The 19,228-nt window shown below is 41.9% G+C and overlaps 1 protein-coding gene across 1 annotated transcript in view; it reads left to right on the top strand.

Annotated features, from left to right (window-relative positions):
• The first annotated feature begins 380 nt into the window (after window positions 1–380).
• Window positions 381–19,228, top strand: part of syt3 (synaptotagmin III) — a 170,135-nt gene continuing 151,287 nt past the window's right edge. Inside the window, exon 1 of the mRNA XM_020933125.2 lies at window positions 381–531. Within this exon, the coding sequence (XP_020788784.1) occupies window positions 381–531 (151 nt within the window). The remainder of the gene's footprint in view (window positions 532–19,228) is intronic.

Raw genomic sequence — 19,228 nt, 5'->3', positions numbered from 1 at the left:
TGAGAGCGTAAATGAGAAGGGAAACAGCTCTAAACAATTGTAATAGGTTTGCATAATAGGCCTGCTCTGCACTCACTCTACAAATATCAACAATTCTCTTACTTTTTCTTCTCTTCTCATCTTTTCTTTATCCTCCAGGTGATTTGAGAGGGGCGCGTGTCATCGCTCATACATGGGTCCTTCCCTTCAGTCTCTGTGATCCAGACCACGCCCACTTCCTGCCCCAGCTCCGCCCCCCTTCCTCTGAACCGCCCGTAAAAGGTGGAAGGGCCCGGGCTCCACTTCCTCCTTCTGAGCGGCGTCCAACCGGAGCGGAGGGCGAGGAGGCGGGCTGCGCTGTGACTGGTGGGCTGCGGTGAGAGTGCGATGCTGATTGGAGGATGTCGGGCGACTGGGATGAAGACCTGTGTAAGAAGGCGCTGGTTCTGGTGGAGGAGCTCTGCTTCAACTCTCCACGCGGATACAGCCAGAGTGAGCGCTGCCGGGAGTTTAGCTACTTGCTGAGGGGACGCAAAGGCCAGATAGACACAGGTATGGAACAAGACCACACTGTTTTACATACAGAGCTTTGTAGAGGGACGACTGTGGGCTGAGAGCAAATAACATCCACTTACTTATGTTGAGTGAGAAAGAGTTTAACTATCTGCTGAGGGGACACAACTGCTTTATACAGGTAAGGAGAAAGACTACACTGTTTTATATACAGTGTTGGCAAGTTACTTCAAAACTGTAATGCATTATTTATGACTTGTTACTGTCATTTCAAAGTAATTTGTTACATTACAATTTTACTGTGTTTAAAATTTAAGGCATTGCACTACTATTGCACTACTTTAAGTTACTCTCACCTAGGGATGGGCATGATTAGTCGATTAATCGATAACTGATCATTAAGAATTTCATCGATTACGTAAATTTTAATTGAGAAACCGAATGTAGGTTGTTGTGTGTAGTGTGACCAAACAGGTGTGTACATGTGTCTCTCTGCATCAGAAGGAGCGAGACACAAACAGTGGGTCAGTCTGCAACGTACCGAAGCAGAAATTTGTATTTAACAATGACTTGTACAAGAAATTCCACACTTTCCGTTGCGTTCGGGACAAGTGTGAGTCCATGTGCACAGTGTATAAAGCAGCACATATGTTTCTGTGTCCAGTGGGAACCAAAGTCCTTTGCCAGGTGAGTCTGATCACAATGTCAAGATAGTTGATGCGGTTTTAAATTTCGTTTCTGTGAGAGTTGCACAAAACTGAATTAAACACATTATAATGTCAAACGGGCTGATGTGGCTCTAGAGTCGTTACGGTTTATATGTCGTAAAGTTGAATTTATTTATGCAGATTAGTAGATAGTAATAATAATAATGATGATCATTTTAAGAAAAATTAATGATTCATCGATAATCGATCGTTAATTTCATCGAATGCCCATCCCTACTCTCACCAAAATAACTGGAAATAGGATTTGGCAATCTAAATGTAGGTCGTGAAGCTCATTTAGCTCATCACACACCCAGTGGAAGGTGGTGTGGGATCTAACTGAGCTGGACAGGAAATAGAGTTAATATCTACAGCTTCACCCCGATCCATGCGCTGTGTGGATGTAAACAGACACAGTGAGGAACTGCTCTCACCTTTTTACTTTTGAAGAGTGCCTCAAACTGGATTAATAACATGGTTTTGTGGACTGGGTGTCATTAAATAATGACACCCAGTCCACAAAACCATGTGGACTATAAGTGTGGAGGACAATTTCTATGGACAATGTGGATGAGATGCTGCAGTTATATATATTTAATATTATTATATTTACAAACTTTACGAGAGGTGAGGAATAATTATTTTCGTTATATACTGCGTCTGTCACTCCGTCTGCCCTTGATGATCTGTTTTATTGGCTTTTTACCAGAGATACAGTTTATGGCTGTTACTGTAGCGTTGCTGATATTTGGTGGTTATGATTTGACAGAGCAGCACCACACACATGACCAACGCAGACACTTCAAAATCGCTTGCGAAAACAAAAGTTGGGTTACGCCAATCGCAGTCAAAATCGGGCAAATTCTCCTGTAGTGTGTGGTGGCCTTTAATAATACATTTTGATGTGATTCATAATGACATACCTAACGTAACTGTTCTGATCTGATCGGACGTTTCACCACTGCTGATCTCGGGGTGATTTTAGCAAATAATTATGAAGAAAAACAAAAAACCCACCACTTTAATATAAGTTAAAAATGCATAATGTATACGCTACTGACATTTGTACTGAGTAAAAATATTACCTTTTTTTTCTGTAATGCCTTACATTACTGCATTACAGTTATTCAGTACTTTTGTAATGCGTTACTCCCAACACTATTTTCTGGAAGCCGAGAGGGGTCACAACAAATGCAAATGCAAAGAAGAAGAACTACAACGTGAAAAGTAAAGGAACAGAGAAAATGGAAACGTAAGTAAAAGTAATTGTTTTATCATTATTCGTTTCTCGTTGTAGTTCTTCTTCGCCGTTTGATCGGTCCGTTGGAAAATAGAGTCCCGCGGTCACTTCCATTGTGGCTTTTTGATGTGTTGTGGCTTTTTAATGTGTTGTGGCTTTTTAATGTGTTGGGGTATTTGCGTTTGTGTTGTGGCATTTGTATTTGTTGCAGCGTTTGCATTAAAATACGAGTCCCGCGGTCATTGTGGCTTTTTTTGGTGTGTTGTTTATTTTTGGTTTGTTGTGGGTTTTTGTTGTGTTGTCGCATTTGTATTTGTTGCGGCGTTTGCATTTGTTGTGACCCCTCTCGGCTTCCGTACTATTTATATATAGAAACATTCACTAAATACAGGAGTTTAGCAACTGCCAGAAAGACACAGGTGAAGAGCAGTAATACACTGTTTTACATAGAAAGACATTGGCTTTATTGAGGGAGGCACTGTGGACTACAGAGCAAGAGGAGACATTCAGCCAATTGTGTTGAGAAAAACAGGAGTTTAGCAACCTGCTCAGGGGATGCAACCGCCGTTTTACATCTTAATTAGAAACGTTGCCTTTATAGAGGGAGTATTGTGGAGTCGAGATCATGGAGAGACATTCAGATAATTATGTTGAGAAAAAGATAGGAGTTTAGAACCCAGCAGATCACACCGGTAAAGAGCAAGACTACACAGTTTTATGTATTAATTAGAGACACTGCCTTTACAGAGGGAGTACTGCGGTCATGGGCTGGAGAGCACGGAGAGACATTCAGATAATTGTGTTGAGTGAGAAAAAGAGTTTAGCCACCTGCTGAGGGGATACAACCGCCAGATAGACACAAGTAAAGAGCAAGACTAGGGAGTTTATAGATGGAGTACTGTGGACTAGAGAGCGTGGAGAGACATTCAGTTAATAGTGTTATAGAGTTTAGCTACCTGCTCAGGAGACAGTACCACCACATCAACACAAGTACTTAGAGAGATTGGCTTCACAGAGAGAGTACTGTGGTCATGGACTAAAGAGCAAGGAGAGACATTCAGTTAATTGTGTTGAGGAAATGATGCCTAAATAATTGGTCTCTTGTAGAAAAACAGGAGAAATTTCACACCAAATAACACCGTGCAATGTCTGTGTTTTTAAGTTTCATCATTAAATAGATGTTTTTATTAGTTTATTTTAATTTCCTCATTTCATACCTGACTCATATTTAGCCTGCCTTAGAAATGTAGTTCTTTTGGCTCTAATATTCCACAGTAGGGATGGGCATTCGATGAAATTTTCTTAATCGATCGTCGGAAGAATTAACGATCGATTATCAATTAATCATTAACGTTTTTATATTAAAATTATCATCATTATTATTACTATCTGCACTACTAATCTGCATAAATAAATTCAACTTTACGACATATAAACCGTAACGACTCTAGAGTCACATCAATCCATTTGACATCATAATGTGTTTAATTCAGTTTTGCACAAATCTCACAGAAACGAAACTTAAAACCAGCACTAATTTGCATAAACTAAGCGTAGATAAAACTACAGCTCTTGTGTCGCTGATGCGGTCAATTTCTGTCGGATTAAAAGGACTCAGGTGAATACAGGTTAGTGTGACCAGATTTGTGTTTGTCAAAACCAGGACACCGTACGGGGGGAGGAGGTGGGGACTCGTCATCGACATTGAGCGACTCTCACCTGGAAAAACTTTTTCCCACTGGACACAACATACATATGTGTCGACAAACATATGTGCTGCTTTGTACACTGTGCACATGGACTTACACTTGTCCCAACCGGAACGGAAAGTGTGGAATTTCTTGTACAAGTCATCGTTAAATAGGCATATGCACTTCGGTACGTTGCAGGAGGACAGACTGTTTGTGTCTCGCTCCTTCTGAAGCAGAGAGACACATGTACACACCTGTTTGGTCACACTACACACAACAACCTACATTCGGTTTGTCGATTAAAATTTACGTAATCGATGAAATTCTTAATGATCAATTATCGATTAATCGACTAATCATGCCCATCCCTATTACACAGTATGGCATAAAACATATCTATCTCCATGGAGAATGTTCCGAAGTATGCTTTTTAGAGACAATTTCCACAAGACGAGACGAGAAACAAGCTTGGGTCCATGAGAGTGAGAAAATTTGAGCTTTTAACATAATTCCTAAAATATGTACTCTATGTTTCACAATTCAGTTTCCAATTTTGGCCTCAGTTTTTTATTTATTTGATTTCCTGTTTTTGTTTCCATTCTAGTACTGCTTTTTGGAACTGTTAAAGAGATGTAACTCACCAACACGTAGCCCTTTTTTGTCCAATCCAGATGTAAACACTTGGAAAACAAATTTCACGAGATCTTGTGGCACAAGATCGTGTCCCATCCCTAATGGTTTTAACTTTATATTTCCATGGACTCACGCAGGCAACAGGCCACCTCCAGAAAGGTACCCAGGTTTTTAGCTTTCACTTATGTGGTGATGGATCAGAAGCATAAAATACAAATGAAAAATAGATAGAATAAAGCCCCATATTCCCTGAGAAGCTGTAAAATGATTTCCCCATTAAACTGGAGGGGCGCTCTGCATTTAAAACTTCCTAAAGTATGATCTATAAAGACGGCGATGGTGCTAAAAGCTAAAAGCTAAAACTGTAGCTGTGAGATATAAAACGCTCATGAGACTCCCTCTGTTCTGTTGGTTTGGCTAAAGCAGTCTTCATGGATCAAGACTTAAGTAAACAGATTTAATTAGAGGAGGAATAAAAATGAAAACAGTTTTATTTAACTGCCTGCAGTGTGTGTTATCCATGAGTGTTAATTTACACAGGCATAGGGTGAAATGTCATGTCCGTGGACTAGGGATGGGTATTTGATTAAATTTTCTTAATCAATCGTCAGGAGAATTAACATTGATTTTCAATTAATCATTACAATTCAATATAAATCATAACCACTCTAGAACCACATCAGCCCGTTTCACATTCTAATGTGTTTAATGCAACTTCACATTTGTTTACATTTTACAAAACTAAACTTAAAACCAGTTGGCTCATTTGAATAAACTATAAGTGCTGAAAAAAACAGCTTTTTCCTCGTGCGATGATGCGATTCAGCTTCTGTCGGACTAAAGGACACGACTCAGTGGAATATGAGTGTTCTGTCTGTGACGGAGGGATGTTGATGATGATGGTGAGTGTGTTCTGTGTGTGTGTCGTGTTGAAGATGGTTCATGTTTTCAGAGATCAGACGTGTGCAGGTTTAGAGCAGCTCTTTATTTAACATCATTTCACTCACTTTATTTATTTTGGCTGCTGTTGTGATGAAAAGAGTGAAAAGTGTTTGTCTTTTGGAAGCATGTGCACTCAACTTTATGTTGCAGTAACCGGGATACTGCATTTACATGTACCATGACCAAGATACTCCAAAAACCCGATCATACCCGGGACACTGTGTGCATGTAAACACACTCCTGAGTGGTACAGTGTCTCCAAGGAGTCAGAGTCCAAACGTGGGACTGTGAGGCCACAACTCCAGTGTTTGTGTCAGACGCAGCTTCATCTTCTTACACTACGCTACGCACAGAAACCTACATTGGGTTTGTCGATTAAAACTGAATGTGATCGACGAAACTCTTAATGATCAACCATGGATTAGTCGACTAATCATGCCCATCGTTACCATGGACACAAAAACAGTGGGGTCAAACCTCTGGCCTTGGGTTTGATTGGTGAAAGCTTAAAGACTATTTTCTGATCTATGTTATAATGTTGTTTCGTCACCACAAACAGACCTTGGACGGTTCAGTTCAGTTCCACCTTGTGATGTCATGTAGTAATACAGGAAAAGCTCCACTCTGTTTTTAAACTCCACACACCTTCACTGGAATCATTTGGATCATTTCAGCTCTGGAATTGCCGATCTTTACTGAACTGAAGGTAAAAGGAACTGCTAACTTGAAAACTACCACATCATGACATCACAAGGTGGAACAGAGCGTTTTTGAGCTTTAGAAACGAAAATGAATTGGTGAAACTGTGGCTCTGTCTGTGCACCGTTCTGTATCTCATTTGTTATTTATGTTTAAAATATTGGGATTTGGACGTGACTTTGAACGCAGCTAAAAATAGAGGCTTATGTAACACAATGTAAACAGCCAGTGTGTGTGTGTGTGTGTGTGTGTGTGTGTGTGTGTGTGTGACAAGAGGAGAGAGGAGGGCGACAAAGAGGGAGGGATGGATAGAGAGGAGGGGTAGTGAGAGTGGAGATGGAGATGATAGATAGAAGGGAGGAAGAGAGTGATAGAAGGGAGGGAAGGAGCGAGAGAGGGAGGAGGGAGGGAGACATGCATAGATAGAGAGGGGAGAGAAAGAAAGACTTGAGCGCGAGAGTGAGGGATGGGGAAGGGAGAGAGGGATTGAGACGGACAGAGAGAAGATATATTTATACACGGAGAGACGGTAAAGAGAGGAGAAATAGAGTGAGGGGTGAGAGAGGGAAGAGGAGAGAGGAGGGAGGAGACTGACATAGAGAGATAGGGAGGAAGAGAAGATGGAAAGAGAATTAAAAAAAGAGGGGGGGAAAGATTAGAGGTGTAGATAGAGAGAACAAGAAGAGAGGGGTGCGAAACTGAAAGGAAGGGAGAGAAAAGTGAAGAAGGAAAAGAGGAGGGAAGGAGAGAGGGATTGAGATGGAGAGATAGAATATGTTTATATGGAGAGAAGGGAGAGAAAGGAGAAAGAAAGACAGAGAAGGAGGAGAGAGAAAGGAGGGAGATAGACAAAAAGATAGAGAGGAAGAGAAGAAAGAGAAAGAAAAACAAGAGAGGGAGAAAGATTACGAGTGTAGATAGAGAGAACGAGGAGAGAGGAGGAGTGAAACTGAATGAGAGGTAAAGGAAAAATGAGGGGAATGAAGAGGGAAAGAAGGGGAAGGGAGATAGAGGAGTGAAGGAGAGAGGGAATGAGATGGAGAAAGAGAGAAATAGACTGAAAGAAGGGAGAGAGACAGACAGAGATAGGGAGAAAGATTAGAGAGAGAGGGAATGTGAGGGGAATGAAGAGGGAGAGAAAGATGAGACAGAAAGGGAGAAAGAGAGGATATATAGAGAGTTAGGAAAAAGGGAGAGGAAGGATAGAAAGTGAGGGAGTAGCGAGAGAGGAATAGAAAGAGAGAAGAAGAGAAGAGAAGAGCGATTGAGTGAGAAGATAGCGAGAGATATAGGAGAAAAAGAAATACAAAATTGAAAAAGTGAGGGAGTAGTGAGGGAGAGAGAGGGGGAAGAAAAGGAAGAGGGGGAAGATAGAGAGAGAGAGAGAGGGGAGAGGAAGAGGAAGAGTGCTCATGTTTAAAGATGGCCCATTGCAGCGTGAGCTCAGAACATCAGACCGTGAAATATTCGTCTGTTCAAAAGAGACACGTCCCTCCAAATCACCAACTCTAATGTCTGTCGCTATGACGATGGAGACGGCGCAAAAAGTCTCATATTTATACTTTATAGTAGCTGGAGTTAGAGATACAGTTGTTTGAGAAGTACGCAAATATGTCTGATGGTTTTCGAAGATAAGTTTTCTGGTTATTTGGGTAAGAAAATGAAACTTTCAAACATCTCATCTCCAAACTGCAGCAGCACTTATGAGGCCCAAGCTGTTTTGGATAGACTCTATCAGATCTGATTTAGTCCTGATTTAGTCCTAAGTTAGAACTGGGTTAGTTCTAGTTTAAATCTAGTCTATTTTAGTCCTGCTTTACTCTTGGTTTAGTCCTGATTCAGGCCTGGATTAGATCTGGTTTAGTCCTGGTTTAGATGTGATTTTATCCTGGTTTAGACCTTGTTTTGTCCATGTTTAGACATTGTTTTCTTCTGTTTTAGACCTAGTTTAGTCCTGGTTTAGTCCTCCTGGTTTAGGCTACCTGGTTTACATGGTTTAGTCCTGTTTTAGTCCTGGTTCAGACCTGTTTTAGTCTTGTTTAGTCTTGGTTCAGACCTGGTTTAGTCCCTAGTTAGCCCTGTTTTAGTCCTGGTTCAGACCAGGTTTAGTCCCAGTTCAGATCTGGTTCAGATACATTACTGGTGCTCCCTGTGTTTAGTCCTGTTTTAGTCCCGAGTTAGACCTGTTATAGTCCTGGTTCAGACCTGGTTTAGTCCCGAGTTAGACCTGTTATAGTCCTGGTTCAGACCTGGTTTAGTCCCGAGTTAGACCTGTTATAGTCCTGGTTTCAAACTTGGCTTAGTCGTGAGTTAGACTTGTTTTAGTCCTGGTTCTTAGCTAGTTTAATCCCGAATTAGACCTGTTGTAGTTCTGGTTCAAACCTGGTTAATCTTGATTTAGACCTGGTTTAGTCTTGGTTCAGGCCTGGTTTAGTCCTGAGTTAGACCTGCTATAGTCAAACCTGGTTTAGTCCCAAATTCAGACCTGGTTTAGTCCCAAATCAGACCTGTTTTAGTCCTGGTTTAGACCTGGTTTAGTCCTGCTCCTGAGTTTGTCTTGAGCAGTTGCAGTATGTTCAGTTATTACTGGAGCTTCCTCTGTTTAGTCCTGGTTTAGTCCTGGTTCAGACCTGTTTTAGTCCTGCGTTAGACCTGTTATAGTCCTGGTCCGGACCTGGTTCAGTCCTAGTTCAGTCCTGGTCCAGACCTGATGCATGAGTGGAGCTCCCTGTGCCTCTCTGTAGTTTATCTCTCTTTGGATTTTGCCGTTGGAGATTTGGACGTTGGTGTGAAAAAATGTCTGGCTCCTGATACCAGCTGTGCTCCTTCTGGGACTGATCCTTCTTCTTACATAATCTTCAGAAGGAAACCAAGCCAAAGATAAAGAATAGCTCTTTGTTCAACGACTTAGCAAAAAAAAAAAAAAAAAGAAAATAGATTGGGCATATTTAACTGTCTGCAATGTGTGTTATCAGTGAATATTCATTTACATGGGCATAGGGTGAAGTGTCTTGCCAAAGGACACTACAATAGCTTTAAGGGCCCATATTAAGTTATATTCTGATCTGTTATAACATTGTCTCCTCATCACAAACAGACCTGGAGTTGAGGAAAAAACCTTTATAGCATACAGTAGATCCAAACATAGCTTAATATGGGCCCTTTAACAGTATACATGCATCATGAAGTTTGGACGTCCGGTCATTGAGCAGTGCACACTGGGAAGGGTCATCAGAAAAAGTGAGCATCAAATTGCCATGTTTGATTTCCCAGTGGGATGCGTTTATTGGCAAAGCCGATCTTTTCAAGTCTTTGAACCAGATCGCTTTTGTTTCTGGTTTTGATATTGTCATATTTTAGTTTTGGGATTATTGTGTGGTTGTTGGATTAACAGCAGAAAAAGCTCGAGAAATCGGAGTTTGAACTTAAGTGTTAACTTTTGGACGATTTGACGATGACGACGTTGATTAATTGTGTGGTTGTTGGATCCTAACGTATTTTATGGATTAGAGAAAGCAGAAAACGATAGCAGAGTCTTATGAAGATGAGAAATGCGCTGTATGGAGTCTGCGATTCGGTATACTTGTTTGTGAACTCCATAATGGGTGTTTAGTGTCCAGGGGAAAAGTAAAGGAATCAGATCTGTGTGAAACCTCTGTTCAAACTGTTTCTCTTCCCAATGGAATTGAAAAATAGTGAAAGGTGAAGGCGATGGACAGTATTGATCAACAGGAAGGATGAAAAAGGAAACCTTTGGCTGCCTAAGAAATCATCCTGAGTTTACAGCGAACATTTTGTATGTGGAGCGACATCAAAGCAAAACCCCGTTTGTTAAGCGAGAGGTACAGAAGACAAACAGGCCGAGCTCACACTTTCTTGTTTGACTTTACAGCAACATCACGTCTTGGTCTCTTTGCAGTGGAAAATGTTTCTTGGTGAACAGCTGGTGCCTTTTGCTTTGGTGTTGACTTTTTAAAGGTGGAGCGAGGGATCAGGATTTTGCTTTGATGGCTCCACATACAAAATATTTGCTGCAAACTTGGGATGGTTTAGGCAGTCAAAGGTTTCCTTTTTTCATCCTTCTTGTGTGTCAATCCTGCCCATCACCTTCACCTTTCACTATTTTTCAATTCCAAAGGGAAGAGAAACAGTTTGGACAGAGGTTTGCAATCACACAGATCTGATTTCCTTTTGCATTTCTGGAGTTCGCAAACTTCCGAAGCCTGTTTCTTGAGCTGTTTTCTGCTGTTAGTACGTCCAACAACCACACAATTATGATGTCCGTATCCCTTAACTAAACTATGACAATATCAGAACCAGAAACAAAAGTGATATGGTTCAAAAGACTTGAAAAGATCAGCTTTGACAAGACACATCCCACTGAGAAATCAAACATGGAGGTTTGATGCTCACTTTTTCAGAAAATCCTTCCCAGTATGCATTGCGCAATGACCGGAAGTCTGAAATTCGTGATGCATGTATTGTAGGTTTAAAACAGTTTTTGTGGTTTAAATCTGCTTTTAGGTTATAATGATTTGGGGGTTTTATCATTAATCATCTGTAGTTACTTCAGCAATACATCATACTTCAGAACTGGTGGCTGTGACAGGCTTATATACACGTAAACTCGAGTCAAATAAAAACACAGAGGTTGTAGTTGTGGTCTCTCTCTCTCTGTCGTAGCACTACTCTCTCTTAACAGTCTGGAAATCTCTTCTTTTCGTTCCTTTTGTTGACTGTGTGGCTTGATACCAGCTGTGCCGCTGCGCCGCTCTCCTCCGCACACCTAGGCTCCCCCCCGAGGGTCGTACCCAGACTCGTGCTGCCTCCGCTGGGCTTATGTTCACAGCAGAGCCCCCTTTTGAAGTGGAGGCGTCCTGGTGGGCGAGCATCAGGTCTGAGTGACAGAACCGCCCCCCCCTCCTCTCTATCCCTGCTCTCTATCCCCCCCCCCCTCTTTCTTTCTTTCTTTCTCTCTCTTTTTCTTTCTCTCTTTTATCTCTTCTCTTACTCTCTTCTCTTTCCTCTCTTTCTTTCTCTCTCTCTCCCCCTCTTCTCCCTCTCTCTAATTCTTTTTTCTCTCCTCTCTCTTCCTCTCCCCCTCTCTCTTTCTTTCTCTCTCTCTTATTCTCTTCTCTTTCCTCTCTTTCTTCCTCTCTTTCTCCCCTCTCTCCTCACTCTCTATCTCTCTTTCTTTATCTTTCTCTCCCCCCCTTCTCCATCTCTCTCTCTCTCTCTCTCTCTCTCTCTTCTCTCTCTCTCTCTCTCTCTCTCTCTCTCCTCTCTCTCTCTCTCTCTCTCTCTCTCTCTCCCTCTCCTCTCTCCCTCTCCTCTCCCTCTCTCTCTCTCTCTCCTCCTCTCCTCCCTCCCTTCTCCTCCTCTCTCCTCTCTCTCTCCATCTCTCCTCTCCCTCTCCTCCTCTCTCTCTCTCTGTGTGTGTGTGTCCTCTGTCGTTCGTAGTGTGAGTAGAGGTGTTGTGTATCTGTGGAGGATCAGGGCTTGCTGAGGTGCATTTGATCACTGTGCGCTCTTATCAGGGAGTTTTTATCTGGCAACCACGAGCGCTGTCTTTGTTTTTCCTCTTTCTAATCTGCTCCATCTGACCCTCTCTTCTGCATCCTCTGCTCCTACACCAACCGTCACCATGTTCTCTTTCCCTTCGTCCATAAATCTCCCCTTCAGTCTTCCTCTAGGCCTGCTGTTTCCGGGCAGTTTTAGCCTCAGCACAACAGACAGACCAATGTAGAGACGCACCGATATATCGAGCCGATATATCGATATACAGTTTGCACTTTACTGCATGTGTTATGTGCAGTGTTGGGGAGTAACAGATTACATGTACCAGAGTTACGTAATCAGAGTACTAATTATGAGTAACTGTATTCAGTTACAGTTACTGTTTCAGTGAGTGGTAATTGGATTACAGTTACTTTGTTGAAATAAATGGATTACACAGAGGGATTTTCCTGTTTTCACATTTTGGGCTATATCCCTCTTTTGTTATTTTATTTTTTTCGGTAATTCCACTCATTGCTGGAAACTAAACCAGGTCTAAACCAGATCTTAACTAGATCTAAACCAGGACTAAACCAGGACTAAAACCAGATCTTAAACTAGATCTAAACCAGGACTAAACCAGGACTAAAACCAGGTCTAAACTAGATCTAAAAGAGGTCTAAAACCAGGTCTAAAACCAGGACTAAAACAGGACTAAAACCAGGTCTAAACCAGGTCTAAACCAAATCTAAACTAGATCTAAACTACATCTAAACCAGGTCTAAACCAGGTCTCAACCAGGTCTAAAACAGGACTAAAACAGGATTTAACAGGACTAAACCATGCCGGGCGGACGTGTCTCCTCCTCTTCTATCAATAATATTTTTAATTTGGTTAAGTAAAGTCTGGGCTTTTTATTTTCTTTTAGCAGACAAAACATTATTTAACATCTTATGTTATGATTTCCTGGTCTTTGCTTCTCTACAGCAAATCAAGTAATCCAAAGTATTCAGATTACGTTACTCACTTTAAATAACTTAATGGATTCCGTTACAAACTACATTTTGGTGTATGTAATCTGTAATCTGTAGGGGATTACATTTTAAAAGTCACCTTCCCAACACTGGTTATGTGTAGCACAATTTGTACACAAAGTAATTCAAAGTGCTTTACACAATAAAAAATACATTAAAATCACAATAAAAACAAACCAAAACATAAATATCATATGATCATTATCATAAAATAAAAAAGAGAAAAATACATTAAATGAGGGAAAATGAGAGAGAAGAAAAGTGCAGAATGAAAATCTATGAGTCATACACACAGTATCAAAACAGAACTGTTTTGAGCCTGGATTTAAACAGAATCAAAGTAAAGGCCTGTCTCACATGTTCAGGAAGACTGCTCCAGGTTTAACTGCACAAAACAAAAACTCTGACTCCCTGTGTTTAGTCCTGGTTTAGTCCTGGTTTAGTTTAGGTTTTAGTCCTTTTAGTCTGGGTTTAGTTCCCTGTTTAGTCCTGGTCCTGGTTTAGTCCCAGTTTAGTCTGGGTTTAGTCCTGGTTTAGTTTAGTCCTGGTTTTAGTCCTGGTTTAGTTTAGTCCTGGTTTAGTCCCTGTTTAGTCCTGGTTTAGTCTGGGTTTAGTCTGGGTTTAGTCCTGGTTTAGTCCCTGTTTTGTCCTGATTTAGTCCTGGTTTAGTCGTGACTCTGGGCACCAGCAGGGGGCCGGTCCCTGAGCTCCTCAGAGTGCAGCCGGTTCATATGGCACTAACATGTCAGAGCTGTACTTTGGTGCTCGGCCATGGAGAGACTTGTACACAAACAGAACTTGAGTGTTCTGGAGGTACTGCAGCTGTTTGGCCGCTCGCTTGGAAAGGCCTTTCACCCTTAAATCTCCAGCTTAGGCTGATATTTTTACAGGTCTGTGTTTACCAGTTGCTGCATAAAGCTTTATTTTGCACAAATTGAGATTACACTGCAGTATTATGAAGTAGTAGCATACACTGTACATGTAAATGAACATAGCTAATGCCCTAGTGTCCAAATAGTCCAAAAATCCAAATTTACATGCAGCTCTTCCGGCTCCTTCTGACCCTGGCTCCCATTGACTTACACTGGCAATATTACCCTCCGTGTCTCTGTAACTGCTGCTGTGAGCTTCGTCATTTTGGTCTTAAAATGTTCAGATTAACCCGCTCTACGTGACCCTGATGTTTTTATTTCGCTATTTTGTCCATTAAAAAAGTCAGATTCCTGGCTCCAAATTTCGCCCCTGTAACCGTTAGCATCACAAGCTTCATTTAACTGGAGTCGAACGCTGTGGGTGACGTCACGCTCACTTAGTCCACTTCTTTGTATGCTTTATGGTTAGTAGTAAAAACAGGACTGTGGATGTCTAAAAAATAATTTCTATTGAGACGATTTTTCCTTATTTTAGTTTCATTATTCAGAGCAGTAAAAAGTACAAACAATATTTACATTAGTATAATTTCAAATCATATATTTTTGGGGGAAATGATTAAAATTGGTCATAGATATCGGCACAACAAATTGGTAGAGTTTAAATTTATTCCTCATGTTTCCACTCTTCCTCCTCTGTACCACATACTCTTTATTCCTCATGTTTTTTCCTGTGTATTTGTAATTTTTCCCTCTCCAGTGGATATGTTTACAGTGGAACAGTCAGGGGAGCCTCACCTGTTCTGTACATTTTCATCACATCTGCCAAGCGCAGTGTGTTTTTCTTATTCTGGATCGATACATCGACCTTTGACCTTCTCCTCAGGTTTTACACTAAATCACTGTCAGATTCTTCATGCCGTCTCTCTGTGCTCAGGGATTTGCACCAGCATTTGCAGAGTCTTGCTCAAGGACGCGATGTCAGTTTGCACAGGTTAGAGCAGAGTCGAACTGCCAATGTTTAGGTTGATTGACAAGTGCCATTTGATTTAACTTTTTAGCCATAACATTTTTTCATTTTATTGCACTGGAAAATGTCATTAATCCGTGTATCATTCATTCATTCCTTTTTCAATATAAAATCAAAAATAAGAAAATTAAAAAACAACTGTTTTCTTCATTATTTGTCTCCAAAACCAAAACGAAAAAAATGGATAACGATTTGTTTTTTCAGTTTTTGATTTTGTGTTTAAATGAAGAATGGAAAAAACGGATAACGACCGTTTACCGTTTACGTGACTTCAGTGACTGTGATGCCGGACTTTTGCACCGGGTACGGACTGAACCAGGACTGATCCAGGTCCGGGACCAGACCGGAACCAGAACCGGACCAGAGCGGGACTGAGATCGGGACAGACCTGGACCAGACCGGGACCAGAGTGGGACTGAGACCGGGACCAGACTTGGACTGAGACCGGGACCAGAACCGGACTGAGACCGGGACCAGAGAGGGACCAGGGCGGACTCCACAGCGCATTCTCACTTTCCCCGCACGGAACCAGCGCGCAGATGATGACACGGAACCGCTCGGACCGCTGGTCTCGGTCTCATTTCCACTCTGGTCCCGGTCTGGTCCCAGTCTGGTCCTGGTCTCAGTCCTGGTCTGGTCCCGGTCTCAGTCCCATTCTGGTTCCGGTCTCAGTCCCATTCTGGTCTCGGTCTGGTCCCGGTCTCAGTCCCTTCTCTGGTCCCGATCTGGTCCCGGTCTCAGTCCTGGTCTGGTCCCGGACCTGGATCAGTCCTGGTTCAGTCCGTACGCGGTGCAAAAGTCCGGCATCACAGTCACTGAAGTCACGTAAACGGGAAACGGCCGTTATCCGTTTTTTCCATTCTTCATTTAAACACAAAATCAAAAACTGAAAAAACAAATCGTTATCCGTTTTTTTATTTTGGTTTTGGAGACAAATAATGAAGAAAACAGTTGTTTTTTCGTTTTCTTATTTTTGGTTTTATATTGAAAAACGAATGAACGAATGATACACGGATTGCCATTAGTGTGAGTGAACTTGCATCTCCACAAACCTGACTCTTACTTGGCCTCTTCTTGCTTGTTTCCATGGAAATGTTGTTCTGTTGGTTATAATCTTCCACAGTATGGCATAAAACGTCTTCATGGAGAATGTTCTGAAGCATGGTTTTAGCTTTTTGGGCGCACTGAGTGTCTTGAAAGTGGAAAAGCGCTGCATAAATCTGTGACCATTTACCATTTACAAGTAAACAAATGTATTTTATTCTTTTTTATTCAAACAGGCCTATCATAAATACACATGAAGCAGCCTATTATAATGCCCCTGTGTACACGCTCTGCTGTGTATTACACACTATATCACTTCCACTGGAATTACAGCCATACCCAACATCTCCACTACTGATCCATCTGTCTATAAAAGAACACCAGATACCAGGACCAAACCAGGACTAAACCAGGACCAAACTAAACCAGGACTAAACCAGGACTAAACCAGGACCAAAAAGGACTAAACCAGGACCAAACAAGGACCAAACCAGGAGGACTAAACCAGGACGGACTAAACCAGGACTGGACTAAACCAGGACCAGGACTAAACCAGGACTAAACCAGGACCTAGGACTAAACCAGGACTAAACCAGGACTAAACCAGGACTAAAGGACAAACCAGGACTAAACCTAACCAGGACTAAACCAGGACTAAACCAGGACTAAACCAGGACTAAACCAGGACTAAACCTAAACCAGGACTAAACCAGGACCTAAACCAGGACTAAACCAGGACCTAAAAGGACAAACCAGGACTAAACCAGGACTAAACCAGGACTAAACCAGGAAACCAGGACTAAAAACTAACCAGGACTAAACCAGGACTAAACCAGGACTAAAACCAGGACTAAACCAGGACTAAATCAGGACCAACCCAGGACTAAACCAGGACTAAACCAGGACTAAACCAGGACTGAACCAGGACTGAACCAGGACTAAACCAGGACTAAACAAAGATTAAGCCAGGACTAAACTCTTTCTGAATCAGGACTAAACCAGAACTTGGACTAAACCAGGACTAAATCAGGACTAAACCCTTTCTGAGCCAGGACTAAACCAGGACTAATCTAAGACTAAACCAGGACTAAACCATGAGTAAATCAGGAATAAACCACCAGGACTAAACTATTAATAAGTCAGGACTAAACTAAGACTGAACCCGGACTAAACCATTTATAAATCAGGACTAAATCAGGACTAAACCAGGATTAAACAAAGACTGAGCCAGGACTAAAACCAGGACTAAATCAGGACTAAACTAAGACTGAACCAGGACTAAACCATTTATAAATCAGGACTAAATCAGGACCAACCCAGGACAAAACCAGGACTAAATCAAGACTAAACAAAGACTGAACCAGGACTAAACCCTGACTAAACCAGGACTAAACAAAGACTGAACCAGGACTAAACCATTAATTAATCAGGACTACATCAGGACCAAACCAGGACAAAACCAGGACTAAACTAAGACTGAACCTGGACTAAACCATGCCTAAACCAGTACTAAAAAGGGAAACTTTATTTTATTTTATTTTTAGTTTTCGATCAAAGACGCCTATGATAAATCCTGTACATGAAGCAGCCTGTGTTAATGCCCCTGTGTCCACCTCTGCTGCTTTACACACTCACCCAGACCCATTACATCCACAATATCTCCACATGTTCTTGGCTAATGTTCACTAATAACAACACAAGTATCACACACAAATCAATACACACGTCTGCTCTCTCTTCTCCTCCTCCTCCTCTAATGTTCTGTCTCTTCTCCCTCTCCATCTTCCTTCTATTTGACCTATTTTCCAAGAAACCCGAGCAGTCAGCGCAAACGTCTCTCTCAACATGTCTCCCAATCTGTAAAAAAACACCTCTGTATTCTTCACGCCGTCCTCTTCCTCTCCTCCTCGTCCTTTCTTCCTCTTCATCTCATCCTCCTCCTCTCCTCCTCGTTCTCTCATTCGCTTCCTCTCCACCTTGTTAGAAATGGTTTAGTCCGGGTTTCTACTTGGTTTAGTCCTAGTTTAGTCCTGGTTTAGTCCTGGTTTAGGTTACTTGGTTCAGTCCTGATTTAGTCCTGATTTTGTCCTGTTTTATTAATGGTTTAGTCCTGGTTCAGACCTGGTTTAGTCCTGGTTTAGACCAAGCTTAGTCCTGGTTCTGACCTGGATCAGACCTGGTTTAGACCTGGTTCAGACCAAGTTTACTCCTGGTTCAGACCTCGTTTAAACCTGGTTTAGTCCTGGTTCAGATCTGGTTCAGACCTGGTTTAGACCTGGTTTAGTCCTAGTTCTGACCAAGTTTAGTTCTGGTTTAGTCCTGGTTTAGACCTGGTTTAGTTCTAGTTTAGTCCTGGTTTAGACCTGGTTTAGTCCTGGTTCAGACCAAGTTTAGTTCTGGTTTAGTCCTGTTTTAGACCTGGTTTAGTTCTAGTTTAGTCCTGGTTTAGACCTGGTTTAGTCCTGGTTCAGACCAAGTTTAGTTCTGGTTTAGTCCTGTTTTAGACCTGGTTTAGTTCTAGTTTAGTCCTGGTTTAGACCTGGTTTAGTCCTGGTTCAGACCAAGTTTAGTTCTGGTTAGTCCTGGTTTAGACCTGGTTTAGTTCTAGTTTAGTCCTGGTTCAGACCAAGTTTAGTTCTGGTTTAGTCCTGGTTTAGACCTGGTTTAGTCCTGGTTCAGACCAAGTTTAGTTCTGGTTTAGTCCTGGTTTAGTCCTGGTTCAGACTTGATTCAGACAAAGTTTATTCCTGGTTCAGACCTGGTTTAGTCCTGGTTTAATCCTGGTTCAGACCTGGTTTAGTCCTGGTTTAATCCTGGTTCTGACCAAGTTTAGTTCTGGTTTAGTCCTGGTTTAGACCTGGTTTAGTCCTGGTTCAGACCAAGTTTAGTTCTGGTTTAGTCCTGGTTTAGACTTGATTCAGACAAAGTTTATTCCTGGTTCAGACCTGGTTTAGTCCTGGTTTAATCCTGGTTCAGACCTGGTTTAGTCCTGGTTTAGTCCTGGTTCAAATCTGGTTTAGTCCTGTTTCAGATCTGGTTCAGACAAAGATTAGTTCTGGTTTAGTTCTGGTTCAGACCAAGTTTAGTTTTGGTTCAGACCTGGTTCTCATTCGTCCTCTCCTCTCCTTCTCTCCCACTCTTCCTCTCCTTCTCCTCTCCTCCTCTTCCTCCTCTTCCTCTCCTCCTCTTCCTCCTCTCCTCTTCCTCCTCTCGTCTTCATGATAAGGTCTAGACTGTGTTTCGCTCCAGAGCCATCTTGTTGCTGTTTGGCACCGCTCGCTCGTGACAGATCTATGTTTCTCTCTCTCCGCTCCCATCCCCCCTTCCCCCGACCAAATCATATCTTTGTGC

This window comes from Boleophthalmus pectinirostris, unplaced genomic scaffold (assembly GCF_026225935.1).
Source record: "Boleophthalmus pectinirostris isolate CB_2022bp ecotype Guang Dong unplaced genomic scaffold, ASM2622593v1 HiC_scaffold_17, whole genome shotgun sequence".
In the NCBI taxonomy this organism is placed as follows: Eukaryota; Metazoa; Chordata; class Actinopteri; order Gobiiformes; family Gobiidae; genus Boleophthalmus; species Boleophthalmus pectinirostris.
The sequence above is the reverse complement of the archived record's forward strand: the minus strand, read 5'-3'. Positions and strand labels throughout refer to the sequence as shown.